This window comes from Sturnira hondurensis, unplaced genomic scaffold (genome assembly GCF_014824575.4).
Source record: "Sturnira hondurensis isolate 20B ecotype Veracruz unplaced genomic scaffold, ASM1482457v3 Scaffold0021632, whole genome shotgun sequence".
Lineage (NCBI taxonomy): Eukaryota > Metazoa > Chordata > Mammalia > Chiroptera > Phyllostomidae > Sturnira > Sturnira hondurensis.
The window spans coordinates 2,941,278-2,961,939 of record NW_028094263.1 but is presented as its reverse complement, the minus strand read 5'-3'; the positions used below and the strand labels follow the sequence as shown (position 1 = coordinate 2,961,939).

Genomic DNA, 20,662 nt, shown 5'->3' with positions numbered 1-20,662 from the left:
CTGTAAGGGGTTCAATGAATTATTGAAATTTAAAAAAATGTCCTACCCTTACGTGTATACCTTCTTCCGGTTATGAACCGAGATGTACACAAATTCAGAAATCATTTTTAAATTAATTCACAGTTAAGCCCTCCCCTTGACTTTTTTCCCTAATGGTACAAGATTCTACACTAAAATATTGTCCTTTCCCATTTGTTTTGTTGAACAATACCTACGGTAGTCACAGTTAAACCCTCTGGTGGAGGTACCCAATTACTCAAATCATACAGAGTGAAACCGACTTTCATCTGAAGGCAGAGAACTACGTGACCAGTTCCATGGCTGTATAATGCAGGTCAGGGGTCACCAGCTGTGCGACTACAATCTGTAGGTCAATTCTAGGACTTACCTGACCCTTTGTGGGCCCAGGGCTTTGGGTTCTGTCCCACTTCAAGGGGTTTTTCAGCATCAGGAATATCTCCACGTGTTGCTAGGCCACGGGAAAGTACACAAGACAGTAGGCAAACACCAGGCCAAGGGAAGGACAAAACAATTTGCTACGGACCCCAGCCCCATCCTTCACTTCAGAAGCTAATGAAGTTGAAATGCTGTCAGCTACTGGCCAGTAAAATGTTTCCGTAAATTATTCCCAATCCTACTGGGGGACCCTCCTCACCACCCAAACCACTTGCCTCTACCCATACTTCCCAATCAACTCCTTCTTCCCTCCTTCCCCTTCACTCTTAAAAATTCTGCTGGAGCCCTGGCTGGTGTGGCTCAGTGAATTGAGCCCTGACCTGTGAACTGAAAGGTCACTGATTCGACGCCCAGTCAGGGGCACATGCCTGGGTGGCAGGCCGGGTCCCCAGGTGGGGACATGCAAGAGCCAACAGATTGCTGTGCCTCTTACACATTGAGGCTTCTCTCTCTCTCCCTCCCGCCTCCCTCTCTAATAATAAGTAAATATTTTTACCTTTATTTTTTTAAATAAATATTTTAAAGAAATTCAGTTGGAAATCAAAGTAGCCTCTTACCTAAAAAAAAGGGGGGGGAGTATCTTCTGATAAAAATTTTTACATATACTTGTCTGATTTTAAGAATCCCCTGGAACCCTTATTAAAACATGGATTCTCAGGGCCCACCTAAACCTAATAAATTAGCATCTTCAGAATAGGAACCTAGAAATGTGTGTCTTTAACAAGATCCCCAGGTAATTCACACGATGGGGTAAGTGTGGAAGCAGGTATTTTACCGAAAGTCACCTGTTACAAGAGAACTCTAGACAGGCAGCTTCCAGTTCAGAGATAGACTGTGTTCCATTTCTAGTTGTTTGGACCCTGGAATGCATTTTCCCCTAATTAAACAAAGTAATGGATATTGGTAACTTTTCTGGGCCTGCATCAAAAATCTATTAGATCTTGTTCACAGATCTGAAGTATACTACATACTACTTTTAATTTACAAACCAGTTGCATTTCAAAAGTTGAAGCACAAGGTCGTTTAGAATGCATCTTCCCATAGAGTAAGTTCTAAGAAGTGGTTAGGTGACCTGGCTGCCCACAAAGGTTTACTAAACCCACAAAAAACCAAAGCCAGCTATAGGAGCGAGGTTAGAAGCATGAGTTTGGCATCCTCAAAGCAAAAGATAATGGGAAGGAGAAGTGATTTGTCTTCCTTCTGTGGGCATATGGAAGAGAGAAATCTTTTGACACCTTTATCCTCTCTCCCTTTGCAAGCATTTTCTGCCTCCCAATGGCCTCAGTCTGAGTGTCAAGTACCCACACTTACCCATAGCTCCCTAATGCACCAGCTTACCCAGCCCTGCACCATGCTTTACTCTCCCAAAATTATCTACCTCGACTCCCCAGACCCAGTCAGAACTCCTTTCCACAATTTAGCTCCATCCTATCTTGTCAACTATATGTGTCTTCCTACACCTAGAAACAGAACCACTCTGGTTCTCCAACGTGGCTAAACTTCATCTCCTCTGCCTCTCTGTACCTGCCATTTTTGTATGCAACGCATGTCACCAAAACCCCATCCCTTTCAACCCACGGACCAGCCATGATGCCACCTCATCCACGAAGGCCTCTCACAGCCCGCCAACCAGGAGTGAGTTCTTTCTCTGGGGTTTTACAGTACAATCCACGTGTAATTCTCCCAAAACTTTAAATGCAATATATCTTATATTACAGTTTTTGTGCATGCTTATCCTTTCCATCAGGTGATAAATTCCTTGGGAATATTTTTTGGGTACGTAGTCTGTGGTGTGCATCGTGTTAGGCACTTTTATATGTAGAGCAACAATCCTGCAAAGTGGTGCATCATATAATTACTTGTTTTACTCTGGTCAAGAATAAGTTACAGGGGACTGGAATCTGTGTCATGTTCACCACAAATGCTTTGCACGTAGTATATGCTCAATAAACACTTGTTGAATGAATGAAATAGCACTATTCACTTTTTATGAAGAAATTGAGCCTCAGTAAGAGTGAGGGATTCAAAATGAGGCTCTCAGTAAGAGCCTCAGCAGTCATTGGGATTCAAATCTCATTGCAGAACCGAATCGATACGCAATCTTGAGCAAGCTGATCACCTGTCAGAACCTCAATCTCCTCCTATTAAATGAGGATTATAACACTACCTTCCTCACACACCCGTTATGAGAATTAACTGAGAGAACACGTGCACAGCCCTTGACACTGGGCCTGGCACATGGTACCTGGGTGGTGAATGTTAGCTGTGACTATCATTCTTAAGTTGCAGAGATAAGGCCCTCCTTCTTCCTTAAGAAAAGGGCCCTCTATTGCTTTTATAAGCCTTGGTGTAGTAGCACTATGGACGGCCTATAATCAAGATTTAACAAACTTACTGGGCATTGAATTTCCTCAGCACATGCATCCGAACCAAAAATTAGAAGGAAATCATTGACTAGGGCACCACACAATCAGGTCTCTTAAGCATCCAGGTAAATCTGTATTTTGTAAGAGGATGACGAGCCCAAATAAATCTCTAAATAGTGAAACTCCACATAAGTAATACATTAAAATGAAACATTTCGGACCTTCTAAAGAAGAAATCAGTGGGTAGTGGTCTCCGTATTGGCTCTGTCCATGAGTCTGGCCACTTGCTTGAAAAACAGGGATCTGTCTTCTCTGTCTTATGTCTTGATCGTCTGGCGTGGTGCCCAGCAGTGGAGTAAACAAATAGCCAGTATGTTTGTTAAGTAAATTAACTGCTTCCGGTTTGTAATCCTCACCCTGCTTTTCGTTAATTCCATTTCTCTTTATGGCCAACATAAAAATCAATCATGGTGACTGATGCTTTGAGAAAGAGGAAGTGAATGATTTTCTCAAATATCATCACTTTAAAAAACTAGTCCCACCAACTCAGATGTTTTACTAACATTATCTACACACGGAGTGGAGATAAGCCCTTTCTAATGAAGGGTTCACTCTCCATCAGTTCAGCACGGCTCAAAAGGATAATATCTAAGAAACGGAAGTTGTTCCCAGTCAGTGATACCTCATCTGAAGAAGACCTTGAGAATAAGCTTCCTTTATTTAAAAAAGCATTTTAGAAAAGTCATAAACTGTTCAGCAGAGGGTTTCTGCATTTCATATGGCTCAAAAAATAACTTGATTTTCATGTGTGTATGCGTAGTAAAACATCTCCTAATATAGCTGGGATTTTTTTCCCCTGCAGCAGTGACCCCAGGTTAACTATACAACTAAAACCTATATCTTCTTCCCATATCTTTTTTCCACTTAGTACCAACTCCTTTCCCACCTAGAAACCAAATCTTCTTCAGCCCCTAAATCCCAGTCCCTTTTTAAAACACGAAAGGCTCTGATATCAGTGACTTATGATTAAATACATATTTACCATAGAGAGTTGGAAAATACAAATAAACAAACCAAAGAAATTAAAAATCACTCAAACTCCACCTGCTACCGATTACTATCATTAACATTTTGGTGCTTTTTTTTTCCCCAGGCATTTTTCTCTGTGAGATCTTCTATACATATTTAACCATTTTTGACTTGGAGTATATCCTATTGTTCTACATCAATAAATCTTCCACAGCATGGATAAGTACGCTGTCTTTTTAAGTTTACCCTTTCAAGAGAAGGCAGGAGCAGAATAAACTGAAGCAGAGAGAAACCCGAGGCAGAAAACCAGAACAGGGAATTTTGCAATGCTCTACGAAAGACTTTACAAAGGCTAAAGGGACAGAAGGGGTAGAAAGGAGAAGACAGATTTCGGATGAAAAATCAGTAGGTTTGCTGATGGTTTGGGGAGGAAGGAGAGGAGTCAGGAATGACTCCCAGGATTCTGCCTTGAGAGACTGGGCACAGTTAGACTTTAGACTCTGCATTATTTTATGCAGAACATAAAATAATGAGTTAAGTTCTGGATACTCAGTAAGTTAAGGTTCTTCTGCCTATAAGGAACAGAAAACCCGACAGAATCTTAAACAAGGGGAAGTTTATTTTTTCTTCAAAAGATGACTCCAGGGCAGAGGCTGGCCCACCAATGGCCTGAAGGATGTGGGCTCTTCCCACATTGCTGCTCCGGCACCTTAGAGCAGAGTACTTACCGGCTTAAGGTGGCCAGTGCCTTTCAACGTATTGCTGTCTCCCAAGCATAAGGCTGTTAGAGGCAATCAGAAGTCTTCTTCTTAAATTTCTTTGGCCCAAACTGTATCTGATGTAAACCCTACCCAACCACTGGCAAAGCACAATGGCTTTCAGACCACGATCCATCCCTAGGTGGGCAGGGTTCCACCCACAAGGAAGAAAGGAGGGTGGCTGTGGCGTAAGCAGCCAGCAGAGTCTGCCCCAGCTCAAGGCAAGTCTGTGGAGCCTGCGGTGTCTCTGTGAGACACCCCAAACGAGCCATCCGATATGCTGTCTGGTGACTGGGAGAGAGAACTACCGCTGAGAGGTAGAAGAGGGAAGTCATCCACGTGCAGCGGGAATTGTGAGGTTATGGATGTGCACACATTTACCTAAGAAGAATGGGCTGGGGGGAGAGGCAAGCCTCAGGGACAACAGTGAAGAGGGCAGGGTAGAAAAATGAGCTCCGAGCAAGAGCCTTTTTTAAAACAAGGAAGAAGGTAAATCAGAAGAGAGTATCATCATGGGAATGAACAGAGGGAGAGTGTTTTGTTTTATTCCAACTTTCTGAGGAAAGGGAAGTTATTAACAGTGTCACATGTTAGAGAGAGACCAAAGACAAAGATTGAACTGTGTCATCTGAGTGCGGCAACCAGAGACCTACTTGATAGAAACAAAGCCTAGATTATATCGGACTGAAGAGTAACCACATAAGAGGAAACCAGAAATGGCTAGTCTAGGCTCCTAGTTCAAGGACGGAGGGAGGGAGGGAGGGAAGGAGGAAGGAAGGGAGGGAAGGAAGGAAGAGAGGAAGGGAGGGAGGGAGGGAGGGAGGGAAGGAGGGAGGGAGGGAGGGAGGGAAGGAGGGAGGGAGAGAAGGAGGGAGGAAGGAAGGAAAAAGGAAAGGGAATGGGTCATGCTCCTTCTTCATCATAACTAGACATGTCATCTGCAATCAATTTACTGAAGTCTAAAAAAAGATTCCAAGTATCTTTAGGTATTATTTATAATGTTCCAACAAAAATTTATTCCATAAGTCTACAAATTTAAATATTCCATTAAGCACTGAATTCCAACAGAGAATGACCATTCCTAGATCTAATCCTTTTTGTCCTGGGTTCTTTGCACAATTAAAAGTAAAATAGTAAAAAGTAAAATAGTAAAAAATATATAGAGAAAAATTCATACAGGACAGTAGCTAAAGGGAATCACTGGGTAGGATGTAGTGTTTTTAATAATAGTAGAAGAGATTTGAGCATATTTATAATGATGAATGGAGAGATGTAACAGAGAGGGAAAAGCTAAATTTAAGAAACCGAGGATGTCTGGGTTGTCTTTTTTATTTTGTTGATGATTTCCTTTGCTGTTTCCTTTGCTGGAAATGTTTTGGTTTGATATAGTCCCATTTGTTTATTTTTTTCTTTTGTTTCCCTTCCCTAAAGAGAGATATCTGATTAAAAATTGCTGCAAGCAATGTTCAAGATTTTGCTACATTTTCTTCTAGGATTTTTATGGTTTCCGGTCTAACATTTAAGTCTTTGATCCATTTTGAATTTATTCGTGTGTGTGATGTAAGAAGGTGGTCTAGTTTCATTTTTCTGCACATATGTGTCCAATTTTCCCAACACCATTGATCAAACAGACTATCTTTAGCCAACTGTATGTGCTTGCTTCTTCACTCAAATATTAATTGACTATAAAGGTGTGGGTTTATTTCAAATATTAACTGATTATAAAGGTGTGGGCTCTCTATTCTGTTCCACTGGTCTATGTGTCTGCTTTTATGTCATTACCAAGCTGTTTTGAGTACTATGGCCCTCCAGTATAGTTTGATATTATGTAGTGTGATTCCTCCAACCTTGTTCTTCTTTCTCAGGATCACTGTTGCTTTGTGGGGCATTTTGTGGTTCCATATAAATTTTTGAAATATTTCTTCTAGTTCTATGAAATGTCATTGGAATCTTGATAGTAATTGCACTGAATCTATAGATTACTTTGGGTAGTAGGGGCATGTTAATGATGTTAATTCTTCCTATCCATGAACACAGTATGTGCTTCCACTGTTTGTATCTCCTTCAGTTTCTTTCTTCAGTGTCTTATAATTTTCCAAACACAGTTCTTTTATATACTTGGTTAGGTTTATTCCTAGGTAGTTTATTCTTTTTGAAGCAATTGTGAATGATATTATTTTATTCCATAATAAAATAATTCCATAGTTCCATATTTTATATGCCAATAATTCCATAGTTCATTATTGGCATATAAAAATGCAACTGATTTCTGGATATTAGTTTTGTATCCTGCTACTTTGCCGAAATCATCAGTTCTAGTAGTTTCTTGGTGAAATCTTTGGGGTTCTCTGTGTACAGAATCATGTCATCTGTGAATAAAGAGTTTTACTACTCGCTTTCCAATTTTGATGCCTTTTATTTCCTCTTCTTGTCTTATTGCTGTGGCTAGGACTTCCAATACTATGTTGAATAAGAGGTAAAAGCAGACATCCCTGTCTTATTCCCAATATTAAAGGGAACACTTGTAGTTTTTGCCCATTGAGTATGATGCTGGCAGTGGTTAATATCCAAAATTTACTAAGTTCTTACAAAACTCAACACCAAAAAAAAACCCCAATTAAAAAATGAGCAAAAGGCCTAAATAGACACTTCTCCAAAAAGGACATGCAGATGGCCAATTGACATGTGAAAAGATGATCAACGTCACTAATCATCAGAGAAATACAAATTAAAATCACAATGGGATACCATCTTACACCTGTCAGAATGGCCATCATCAATAAACCAACAAACAACAAATGCTGGTGAGGATGTGGAGAAAGGGGAAACCTTTCACACTATATTGGTTGGAATGCAGATTGGTGCAGACACTGTGAAAAGCAGTATGTAGATACCTCAAAAATTAAAAATGTCTTTTAACCCAGTGATCCCACTTCTGGAAATATATCCAAAGGTACCCAAAACACTAATTTGAAAGAACATAAGCACCCCCATGTTCATTGTAGCACTATTTACAATTGCCAAGATATGGAAACAGCCCAAGTGTCCATCAGTAGATGAGTGGGTAAGACAATTATGGAATTTACACAATGGAGTACTACTTGGTTATAAAAAAAGAAGAAAACTTTACCCTTTGTGACAGTATAAATGGACCTGGAGAACATAATGCTAAGTGAAATAAGACACTAAGAGAGAGACAAATACCATATGATTTCATTCATGTATAGAATCTAATGAACAAAACTGAGCTAACAAGGAAAATGGGGACAGACTCAGATGGAGAGCAGGCTGATAGCTGGGGGGGAGAGGAGGTTAGGGAGTGAAGGGATTGAGCAAAAAGGAAAAAAAACTCATGGACAACAGCATGGTGATTGCTAGGGAGAGGGGTGCATATGGGGATTAAAAGGCAATAGGAAAAAATACAATAAAGATTAAATAAAACACAAAAACAAAGAACTTAAAAGTATGTGTTACAGCAGTCTTCTCACATGTTAACATGCATATAAATAACATTGGGCTCTTACAAAAATGCAGAATCTGAATCAGTAGGTCTGACTCAATGGAGCCTGAGATTCTGCATTTCTAATAACTTTCTAGGTGGTATTGGTGTTGCTGGCTCATGGGCTACACTTAGAGCAGCAAAGAGCTAAAGACTCTAGCAAAAAAGATTCCTTGCTTTACCTTCTCTATTACACTAGGCTGTAAAGTCCCGAGAATCTTCCCTCGTCTCCTTGCTAACTCTCCTATGCATCCATTTTCCTAATAAATAAATAAAAAAGGGAGGAGGGGGTGGAAAACCTCAGAAAAAGGGGGAGGGGGCTTTTTCTTCTAAGCAACTAGGAGCTGCACACACTGCTTTCATGAACATGTCAAATATCCACCTCGTGTGATTAAATACCTCTGCGGAACCTCTAATATTTCAAACAGAGCACCTAGCTATCCAGTAAAAGAATAAGAGACTAGGAACAGCAATTAATTCTACTTATGCCATATGGCAGTATAGAACACTGGCTGGGACCTGAAAACTCAATTTCACAGGAGTCTTACTTATTCTGAATTTTAATCATTATAGGATCAGCAAACATATGCCTACCAACCTGGTCCATTTACACAGAATTCTAAAGAATAATCACATTGCACACTCAAAAAATGATTGGTTTTTCCCAGGTGGACCTAAAATGTCTCCCCTACCAGATTTTCAAAATAAAGTGGATGCTGACAGCTCCAGTCTAACTTCCCTGTTAAATAAAATCTTTAAACAGTTCTTTAATGAACAGCATCGCTTGCCTTCTCACCATTTCATTGTCAGCTCACAATTTTGCACGAGTCTAATTGTCTCTGGTCCTGGATGCCTCGGCCCTGGGGCTGGTTCAGGGGCTGGCCCTCCTGTCCCCACGCATGCCTCCGTCCCACCGCATTCTCTCCATTGCACCTCTCTTCAGAATGGAGACATTATCATTTTCAACACACACTCCATCCCTGTCTTCTTAGAGCTAAGATACTTTCATCTCCTGGACATCTAATAACTTCAAGATAAGGACAGAAAAATCAGTTCTTGTTCTGTGAACTTTTGTCTCTGGCACTTGAGAGACTCTCCTAATATCCCCTGAACATGTTTTAGTGATAACATTTACTGCACTAGGGCCAGAATGATTTTCTGCCACTTTCAATTCTAGCTCGATACAAGAATAAGAGCTTTGTTTCTAACCTCTGTCATTTTTAATGCCATAAAATGATTTTTAAAATGTAAAATTGAGTTCTATTTCCTCCTGGACTACCAATCTCATATTAGCTTTCCTTTTATCAAATTTATGAGAAAAGTCAGAAATTGCCTTTCCTTTGAAAAAAAATCAAAATTTCAGGATCTCCTGGGCAGGATGTTTGAATTGAATTTCAGCTCTCAATAATTGCTGTCCTGGAAGTTTTGAAGAAGTGCAAAAGTTAGCTACTTAAAGTTAGTTATGTCAGAAAGAACACATTGGAGGATTGTCCCTTAGTCTACACTCATCCAAAAATAATGTTATTCCTAGAAAATTACTATCCTAAAAAAATCACAAATATGTCTATTACAGTTCCAGTTAAGGAAGTCTATGGTTTTCTGAAACCACAGTGAATGGAGTCTATGGTTTCTGAACTGCAAAGAGAAACATATCATGTTTTTTGCAACCTTATACTATTATGAAAAATTTCAAATATGCATAAGAGGTGAAAGAACACCCATATGTCTACAACCTAGACTCTATGGTTCACGTTTTGTTATATTTGCTTTGCTACATATTTTTTCCATCCATCTTATTTTTTGATGCATCCCAGAATAAACTGCTGGCGTCACTACATTCCAACCCGAAACATCCCGCATGCATATATAATGAACTAAACTTCAATATTTATCTACAGTTCTTTTAAATCAAGAATCTTTTGAAAGACGCCAATTCATTTTTGTTTTATTTGGTGGGGGGGTTTTTGCAATGGCTTGGCTAAGCAAACTAAGCAATCAATTGGAAGTTCTACATTCTAAATTCTAGTCTTTCATTAATTCTGATACTTGGAGTAATTTCTTATATATCAGTTCTCTCCTCAACAAAGGAACCAAGGTACTCAGTGGACAAGGTTGAAGGTCTCAATTACTACATTGTAGAGTGGACTCTGGTTATGGCAGAACTCACAGATGTGAAACACTAAAATAAGTTAGGGGAAAAGCGAATTGGAGATTATGGGGGTATAGATTTTCTGTAAATTATAATGAGAACCTCGAAAAAGGCTCACAAACTCCAGGGAGCTTGCGTTTGAACATTTAATGATAATGCAATGTACATAAACCACAACGCATCGATTTGAAGTTGGACTATGGAAGACTAAGTCACTCCAAGTGGGAATTTCATAACAAAGCATGAGCCCCATATCAGAGTCTCCTTGGCTTTACAAAGTCCAGGTATTCCTGGCTTGCAAGCTCCTTATTAACTGGCTACAGTTAAGAGTTGCCTCAGGAATGGCTGCCCTTTCCTCTATGAGCCGCCTGTTACCCCATACACAAAAATTTTTTTCTTCCAGAAGACTGGCCCTGGAAGGGGCATCCTTTGAAGCCTAAAGAATCAAAAACTACTGCAAAACACAGCTGAGAATTTTGAAAGAAATACGAAGAAACGACAGTGGACCTAGAGCAATAGGCTGAGATCTTCCCAAACGGGTCAGCAGTTGGTCCATAAAATATTCCAATCGCCAAGGAGGCAGTGACGTCTTGCGTAAATCAAGAACTAAAACCCTATGATACCTCATTTCCATTTTAAATGCATGGGGGTTAAATATGGATATCTAGCGCTGGCTAAGTTCCTGGGGGATTGATTTTTCCTCATCTTCTCTGAGCTCTTTGCTGAGCGTGTAAGTAGGAGCGCATTTCATTCCCGACCCACCAGCACAGCACTTCAGGGAGACCAGATGAGGCTACACAGTGGGGGAGAAGATCCGCTTCCAAAGAAGAAATGATTCACAGGGTGTGATTACAGAAACCCATTTTACACCCAACTCACTTTCAACAGAATCACAAAATAAAATAAAATCCTAAGGAAATAAAATTTCCTGCAACATTTTCCAAATTAAAAAAAAAATCATAGCGTTACCGTATAAGAAATCAAATAGAGATTTCAAGGTGTGGTTGGCCATACTTGCATTTTTGTAACATTTGGGTAAAAATTAATTGCAAACAACATTTCGGGGGAGACAACTTAAAAACAAAAATGTCAGATCATCGTGAGAGAAATCTTCAGCGGAAGCGGCCAGTGTTACGGAAGGAGCGTCAGAACTTCGAGCTGGGCTCCTGACAGCTGACCCAGCTCTTGCGTTTCTCTCTCCTTTGCTCCAGTTTCACTGTAACCCAGGAGTGGAGACAGCGTGGGTCCGCATCGGAAATAAAGAGAAAGCCAGAAAATGAGAGGAAACCACAACCAGAAGGCCCCACGTGACAAGGTTCCTGGAGATCCACAAATAGATGAATACAGGGAGGCATTTTTTCATTGGCTTTCTATAAGCAGCGAAAATAGTCCCGCACTGGGACAAAAGACTCGCTCCAGATTAAATGAGACTGAAAATCAAGGCCAAAGCAAATGGTGGTAAAATGAAGACAGTCGCTTCACATAAACGATCTTTTCACACAGTGTATGAATTAAAAGCCTCCATTAAGAGACAAGTAGAAAAGCTTCATGTAGTAAAAAATTGAGGATTTTCTGTGACCTTCCAAGACAAATTCATACCAAATAGATAACAGAAATGTGTCCAAATGACAATAGCTATAATTCTATCAGGAGTAAAGCAAATTCCAGCAACTTAAATATATGGCTGAAGAGTAGTGCTAATTATTCTAACCAGTTAGTCCAACCTGAAGGGTGCAAGCTTGGTGACCTGTCTCCTATATAACTTTTCAAAGTTTCTTTCACTCTATATAAAACATATTGTGTTTAAAGGGCTCAACACCGGAAATTTTTAACAAGAAGTTTTGAAAGTAACAAATATATTCATCCAAATTTTTTAAACCCACCTATTACTTAGCATAAAAAATACTACCCTGGCTGGTATAGCTCAGTGGATTGAGTGAGGGCTGCGAACCAAAGGGTCGCTGGTTCAATTCCCAGTCAGGGCACATGCCTGGGTTGCAGGCCAGGTCCCCAGTGGGGGCCACATGAGAGGCAACCACACATTGATGTGTCTCTAACTCTCTTTCTCCTTCCCTTCCCCTCTTTCTAAAGGTAAATAAATAAAATCTTTTAAAAAATACTAAAATACTATTACAGTCAGTTGCTTATATAAAAATAATTACTTATTTTATGGGATACCTAAAAGAAGAAGCTTCTGCCCACGAAGACCACCATAACAGCCCAGAGTAAAATAAATGGATCAACTTGATCTTGGAGCTGGTGTCAAATCCAAGAGACCCATACAAGGGAAAGAACAAACAAAATAATCATCACCATCAAACTAAAAGGAGAGCTGTACGTTTCAAGGATGCTCTGAAGGAACACAGTACGATGGACCTGCCTTTCCTGGTTGAGCCCAGATACCAACAGCAGCTACGCTTATAACGAGTCCCACCTGCAGAGCATTTCACACTAATAAATAAATAAATATAACCTGCTCCCAGATACGTGTGTCTCCAACAAATCTTTAACGCAATCAGCTGGGAATCTCAACGCACTCATACATTCCCTGAATAGCAGAAAACTAGTACAGGAATTCGACACAAAATCCATCAGTTGAGAGTGTTGAAGTGGTTGTGGGGTTTTGCTTTCTTTCTCCGTTTAAGGATGGGAGGAAGGGATAGGACTAAAAATGGAAGAAACACATTTTTAACCTTCAAGGCGTGGTCAAATTATTATAGTGACTTTTGAGGCTTTTCAGAGCTCTTTAAACTTAAATGGGTTTGTACAAATGCCTCCCACTCTTTTTTTTTTTTCTCTTTCTGTGCTGGCGCTGAAACTGCAGTATAAGGAGCAAGATGAACAACAGAAAGAGATGTTGTGACCAAATATCTAAACTGGAGAGTAGCACGTATGTATGAACAGTACATCACCCACCAGTTCTCTTGATAAGCACGCTCCATTTGAATGTGTTTTGTTTTGGATTTTTTTAAGCTCAACAACCAGCACTTAGATAAAGTAAAACTCTATGTAATTAATGCTAACGATATTTTACAGAACTTATAATACTCAGAGACTCTTGTTCCCAAGAGTTGTATCAGACGAACTTCTTGTCTCTCTTCCTACAATACCAAGACATCTGAATAATGTATTCTCAAGCTAAATCCTGTTTTAAAGCTAAATCCATGTTAAGCTGGAAAAAAAAACCCCGTAGAGTTCCCAATGAAAATTGGAATTACTTTTATAACATTTGTACTAATGTATCATGTTTCATACAGAGCTATATACTAACCACCCACAACGAGACATGTTCAAGATACTCTTTCAGCCTGTACATTAAATGTCTTGGTTTTTGTGGGTTTTGTGTTATAACCTTGTTATATAAAATTATTATTTTTTATTTCTTTCCATTGCAGTATGCTACCATCAATCTACCTGTCTCTCTCTGGAACTCCTCTAAGTTTCACAAAAGGAAACAATACTCCAAGTTTGTTTCTGTTGGCTCTGAACTTCACTTCCAACAGTGAACATAAAAGACTAGTTGTTCCAAAATGGGCCACTGAGAGAGAATTTATCCCTCCCTCAGCAGTAAAAACATTCCATTTTCTTCATCCCTTCCCCCACCCTGATTGTATTCTTGCTGTCAGATGGCTTCCCCTGAATCAAACTTAAGAAACGCTTGACTGTTTCTCCAAATGTGTAAGAACGCCATCAAGCATCTGTGTGGAGATGGTGTCTGCTTCATTCCAGGTGTCTCACATCTGGTGCTGATCCTGCAGTGACCACTGTAATAAAACAAGAGGAGCCTCTGCCTGGCTTTCATCCTAATCATTCTCTAAAGAGCTCAATGAAAACTTGGACTAGGCATGTGAAAACTGTTAGTTTTTAGGGAGAAGGTTTAAATGAGAAGGCGGTTTGAAGGAGAGCAATAAACATCACAGCTCAGGACATCAAATACCACAACAGGGCTTCATTTCCTTGGAAGCACAGATTGCCATCCGTTTTTTATTTTGTCTTACATGGAAAACATTATCTTTCATTGGTAACACCTTTAAGCCAAAAAAATTATACATAGGTATAGATACAATTTTATTTTTCATTTTTAAATCTGGGAAGGGAGAGAATAGCTAAGCTACTTGTACTTAAGAGCAGACGAGCCCTTGGAGGATACCCAAGCCCCTAAAATATTATTGCTTTAACACGTCTAAAGACGAAACTTTCCAAGTGACTTTCAGTAATTCTGCTCATGTTACTCAGCATCTCAAGTTTGATGACTTCCAAATTTCTTTCCACCCCCAGGTTTTACGGGAGATACAGCTGCCACACAGGAGTAAGTGTGCCTGGCACTGCACAAGCCTCCAGTCTTTCAGTCCAACTGCCATCTGCACATATAAACGCAAAACACTGACCAGCTGTAAATGGGACACAGGGGCAGCGCGGCTGAAGAGCACTCAGTGAAACAAGGGTTATGGTCACAGGATAATGATTGAATGGGTGGAGGCAACTTTAGAACAGCTCGCCCAAGGAAAGAGCCTCCTCTTCCCATTTTCTTGTGCAGTATCTAATTTCTGGCCCCTCATTTCCTCCGTGATGTGATCATTATGAAGTTCTAAATAAAGTGTCATCTTTCTTGCAACAACTCTCTGAACAGAAAGCTCCCACCACAATGCGGATGTTTCCTAAAGCTCCTGCTGATTGTTTCCTGTCTGTCCTGCAAACCACACAGTGAGTCCTTGGAGAACAAGGAACCCTCTCCACCCGACAACAAGCACAGCTTCTACGTATGCATCTGTGTGTACATGTATTAAAAAGAGGACTAAGAAGTAATACGGGACTGATAACAAGTCACCACAAAATCTCCTTTTGTTACCAATTTCAGGTTGGAAATGTCAAATTTCCAAATGCTATGGTACAAATATAAGAAAGGAAAATTCCTACTTGTCCCGGCAAATGCAATAAAATTGTTTTGCATTCCTTAACACAGATTTATACCAACAGCACCCCCATATATAAAATTATATTTCCTCTCCCTATAATACAATTTACAATAATTCCACCCCAGTAGAAACAGAAAATTATAAAAAAGAAAAAAAATAATTTCATCTTTATTCCTCCTGTGATCCTTATTATACAAAGGTCAACTTCATATTATTTAAAAAATAAAAAATGCTATGGGTTACCAACTAAGCTCTCAGGTTCATAACTAAGTCTGAGCTTATCTACTAATAAGGAACATTGTGAAGAAGTTTGTTTTAAACACTCTTCCAGCCCACCAAATATTACAGATATTTTCACTTTTGCAACAAGCTCCTATCTTCTGCATTCTGTTTGTTTCAATTATTCAGGGCAACCCAGGCTGATAATTACACAGCCCCCAGTTGCTGAGTAAAAGTGATGCTTAATTAGCCAGCAGGAAAGATCGATTAAGACCCAGCAGGGCATCCTGTGAGGTTCTCTCACATTCCTGGAGGGAACAGATTCTGGCTGTGCCCTTTGAAAGGATAAAACTCCCTGCTTCCAAGGCGTTTCAATGAGGTTTCTAAAGTCGATGCTGATGCTAAGATCGGTCGGCCACACAAATTAACTCCCAGTTACAACCCTGCAGATGCTCTCCCCTTTCCAAGAGTGCTCAGATCAAACAGTCTGAATCACATGGCCACCAGGTTGGAACAGGCTTAAAGTAATGCTCACTTATCCCCAACTCGCTCGCCGGCACCACATCTCAAGTAAGAGGTCTTTGAGAAGTACACTGTAAAGTATAGTTTTTATTTCTTCCTCCCCCATTCAGGTGTAGGCATCCATCAGATGCTAATGTTCTAAAGGTGCAAATTAGGTTAAGGCCTCTTATTAAAAAAACTGAGCCCAATATCCCAACCCAGTCTGAAACTAAAACATTCCAATATTGTCAGAGAATTAACTGGCTAAGTCTGGTTTACATTTTTCCCTAGGAAAGGAGATGTAGAAGTAAAATCAGGCCCAAAAGCACGGAGAAGATGAGTAATCTCACACTGACCTAACACCTTCCCCTTAGTGACTTGGACAAGCACTGATGTTCAGTTTTCCACACACTTTGCAAGAGTGTCCAATAAAGACTAACATAATCCAAAGCGAAAAGCAGAATAATTATCTTAAGATACATAATTATCAAAGTATTCCTATTTTGTTAAACTACACTAACTATACCTGCTGACTTCCAATTCAGTTCAGTAAATATTTATTAAGCCTCATGGGAATGGCTAACTTATCTTGCATTTAAGTAGACAAATAAAAAAACACATTAAAATATTCATTAAGCCTCTATCAAATATAAAGAACTATGATAGGTATGTCTTACCTCATTAATTTATACACTACTAAAGTAGATTTTACTGATTAGCAACTGCTTTAAAGCTTAGGAAGAAGAATGGAACCATCTATACAAACCTAGTTTTGATTTGCTGAAAGCCCCGAAGAATATGGTCTCTGTGGTCCCTGGCAACAGCACTGAGGTTCTCATTCCTCAAATCTTCTGCTAGAAACTCCTCAGCATCTAAAAGAAAAAGAAAGTTGGTCAACAGAAAAGAAGTACTAAGGGAGAAAGAAGAAAATCTAAAGAATTAAAAAATGGATATTATTGACTTCTGCCAAGATGGAGGCATAGGTGGAAACACTGTGTCTTCTCCCACAACCTAGTTTGAATACAACAAAGGTTTGGAGAACAAAGACACAGCCAAAGAACAGAAAATTGAATTATACAGAAGTCCGACAACAACGAACCGTTCAACCGGGTTGGTAAGAGGGGCGGAGCCAGCAGCGGAGCAGGGTCGGGCAGGACAGATCCCCCGACCTAAGGCGTGCAAGTGGCCCAGACCCAGTCAGGGCGCGGGGCAGACTGACCACGGTCGCACATTCGCGCACAGTGAGATGGACCACGCAGGCCCCAGGGGGCGAGGGCTGACGGCGGTGGCACACTCACGTGCAGTAGGACAAAACGCGTGGGCCCGGTGATGGTGGCAGCTGTGGCACCAGTGGGGGCCTCGGTGGGAGGTGGCAGATGGGACGCCATTGCTCCTCTTTGACCCCGCCCCCACGTACAGCATCACAACCCAGCGACTGAGTTTCCCTGCTCTGGTGAACACCTAGGGCTCCAATCCTGCTGCATAACAGGCACGAACAGCCCAAAAGATGGCACAAGAAGAACTCAAAGTCCCAGAGCCGATAACTCTCAGCGACCAAGAAATTGCCAGCCTCTCAAAAGCACAATTCAAGACACTGTTTATCAGGATGCTCACAGAACTGGTTGATTATAGTCACAAATTAGAGGAACATATGAAGGCTAAACTAATTGAAATGAAGGGAGATGTCCAGGAAACCAATAGCGATGGAAAGGAAACTGGGACTCAAATCAATGGAATGGACCAGAAGGAAGAACAAAACATCCAACCAGAAAGGAATGAAGAAATGAGAATTCAAAAAAATGAGGAGAGGCTTAGGAACCTCCAGGACATCTTTAAACGTTCCAACATCCGGATTATAGGGGTACCAGAAGGGGGAAAGAAACAGCCACGAGTGGAAAACTTATTTGAACAAATAATAAAGGAGAACTTCCCCAGTCTGGCAAAGGAAATAGACTTCCAGGAAATCCAGGAAGCTCAGAGANGGAGAAGGCACAGAAAATAGCATAGACAGTAGGTAGAAAATAGATAGGGGAGGGCAAGAATAGTGGGGGAAATATAGAATCTAAAGAACTTGAGACATGTGGTTATAAACTAAGGGGGGGAGAATGGTGGGGGAGGGAGTGTGCGGGTGGAGGGGAATGAAGGGGGGAATAGAACAACTGTAATGGTATAATCAATAAAATATATTTTTTAAAAAGAAAATCATAAGAGAAACTAAAAAAATAAAAAATAAAATAAAATTACATATGTACAATAAAAAATGGATATTATTTTCTCCTTAAAAACTTTAAACTTGCAGAATAATGTGAATGTACTTAATTCCATAGACCTGTACACTTCATAATGGCTAAAATGGTAAATGTTATCAAAATAAAAATAAATAAAACTTTATATGTGCCTGTAAGTGACACCTTTTGATAATCTAAGACATTACAATGAATTTAGAAAGTTAATTGCATATATTAACAAGATCAAAACTGGAGGCGTAGATGGAAATATGGCACCTCCTCGCACAACCAAATTTAAGGACAACAAAGATTTAGAAACAAAAACACAAACAGAATATTGAACATACAAAAACATACAGAAAATTGAACTGTACCGAATGCTAACAACAATGAACCATTCATCCAGACCAGTAAGAAGGACGGAGTCGGCAGCCAGTGGAGTGGGGTCCTGGCAGGAAAAGTGGCTGGACTGACCCAGGCGAGCAGGTGGCAGTTGGCAGATCCCAGGCGTGGGGTGGCAATGGGTGGACCCAGTGGGGGCGCAAGGCGGCTGGCAGACTGTGGTCACACATTCACACTCAGATAAACCAGGCAAAGGAGCGAGCAGTGAGACAGACCGTATAGGCTACGGCCCCAGAGCCAGGAAATAAAGCCTAAAAGCCCCTACTGAAAACACCTGCGGGGGTTGAGGTGCTGGGAGAGGCTCCCAGCCTCACAAGAGAGAGTTTACTCGTGAGACCCACAGGGTCCTAGAATGTACACAAGCCCATTCACTGGGGAACCAGCACCTGAAGGGCCCGATTTGCTTGTGGGAAGCGGCAGAGGGGAGGAGAGCAGAAAAAATGCCATTGCTCCCTCTCTGACCCTGCCCCCAGTCACAACCCAGAGACCCTGCCAGGCACCCTGCCCTGGTGAACACCTAAGGCTCCGCCCCTCATGTATAACAGGCGTGACCTGACCAAAACATTATAGCTCAAGCAGAAGAACAACTCAAAGCCCCAGAGCCAATACTTCTAAGTGACAAAGAGATAGCTAACCTATCTGATGCACAGTTCAAAACACTGGTGATCAGGATACTCACAGAACTGGCTGACTTTGGTGGTAAGTTAGATGAAAAAAATGAAGGCTATACTAAGTGAAATGAAGGGAAATGCACAGGGAACAACCAATAGTGACAGAAAGAATACTGGGACTCAAATCAAGGCAGTGGACCAGAAGGAAGAAACATCCAACCAGAAAAGAATGAAGAAATGAGAATTCAAAAAAATGAGGAGAGGCTTAGGAACCTCCAGGACATCTTTAAATGTTCCAACATCCAAATTATAGGGGTACCAGAAGGGGAAGAGGAAGAGCAACGAGTGGAAAACTCATTTGAACAAATAATAAAGGAGAACTTCCGCAGTCTGGCAAAGGAAATAGACTTCCAGGAAGTCCAGGAAGCTCAGAGAGTCCCAAAGAAGGTGGACCCAGGGAGGAACACACCAAGGCACATCATAATTACATTAGCCAAGATTAAAATGAAGGAGAGAATCCTAGAAGCAGCAAGAGATAAGGGGACAGTCACCTACAAAGGAGTTCCCATGAGACTGTCAGCGGATTTCTCAAAAGAGACCTTACAGGCAAGAAGGGGCTGGAAAGAAGTATTCCAAGTCATGAAATCCAAAGACCTACAGCCAAGACTGCTCTATCCAGCAAAGCTTTCATTTAAAATGGAAGGGCAGATAAAGTGCTTCTCAGATAAGGTCAAATTCAAGGAGTTCATCATCACCAAGCCCTTACTATATGAAATGTTAAAGGGGCTTATCTAAGAAAAAGAAGATAAAAAATATGAACAGTGAAAGGACAGCAAACTCACAGTTATTAACAACCACACCTAAAACAAAAACAAACTAAGAGGACAGCTAGATCAGGAGCCATAGAAATGAAGAACACATGGAGGGTTAGCAACAGGGGAGTGGGAGGAGGAGAAGGGGGGAGAAGGTACAGAGAATAAGTAGCATAGACGGTAGGTAGAAAATAGACAGGGGGAGGACAAGAGTAGTGTGGGAAATGTAGAAGCTAAAGAACTTGTGACACATGGACATGAACTAAAGGGAGAAATGGGGGAGGGGGTGTGCAGGTCGGGGGGAATGAAGGGGGGAAATGGGACAACTGTAATGGCATAATCAATAAAATAAATTTTAAAAAATAAAAATAAAATAGAAGCAAAAAAGATAAAAAGTATTTTCTAAATGATTTTAAAGGAATATTTTAGTAGTATCATTAATGGCAGAGGATGGACTACCATTTTCATTAACATAAGTATTACAAACAATTCACGAAAAGTCACATACCAATAGAAGCTAGAAAAATACCAATAAATAGAGCTGAAATGAAAAACAGAACTGAACTGCAAAGTCAAGAACAAAAAGGGCAGGAATTTGAAGAAGAAAAATTAATTAGCAAATGCATCATTAGTGAAAATGACAATGCAATCAAATGAAGGAATCCACATGGAAAAGAAAAACACGTCCAAGAGAAAGAAACTTAAATTAATGTGAG

General features: G+C 40.5%; 1 protein-coding gene across 1 annotated transcript in view; it reads right to left on the bottom strand.

The window, feature by feature from the left end:
- SKAP1 (src kinase associated phosphoprotein 1) overlaps positions 1 to 20,662 on the bottom strand; it is a 272,735-nt gene that overhangs the window by 222,607 nt on the left and 29,466 nt on the right. Inside the window, exon 2 of the mRNA XM_037033577.1 lies at positions 16,660 to 16,765. Within this exon, the coding sequence (XP_036889472.1) occupies positions 16,660 to 16,765 (106 nt within the window). The remainder of the gene's footprint in view (positions 1 to 16,659; positions 16,766 to 20,662) is intronic.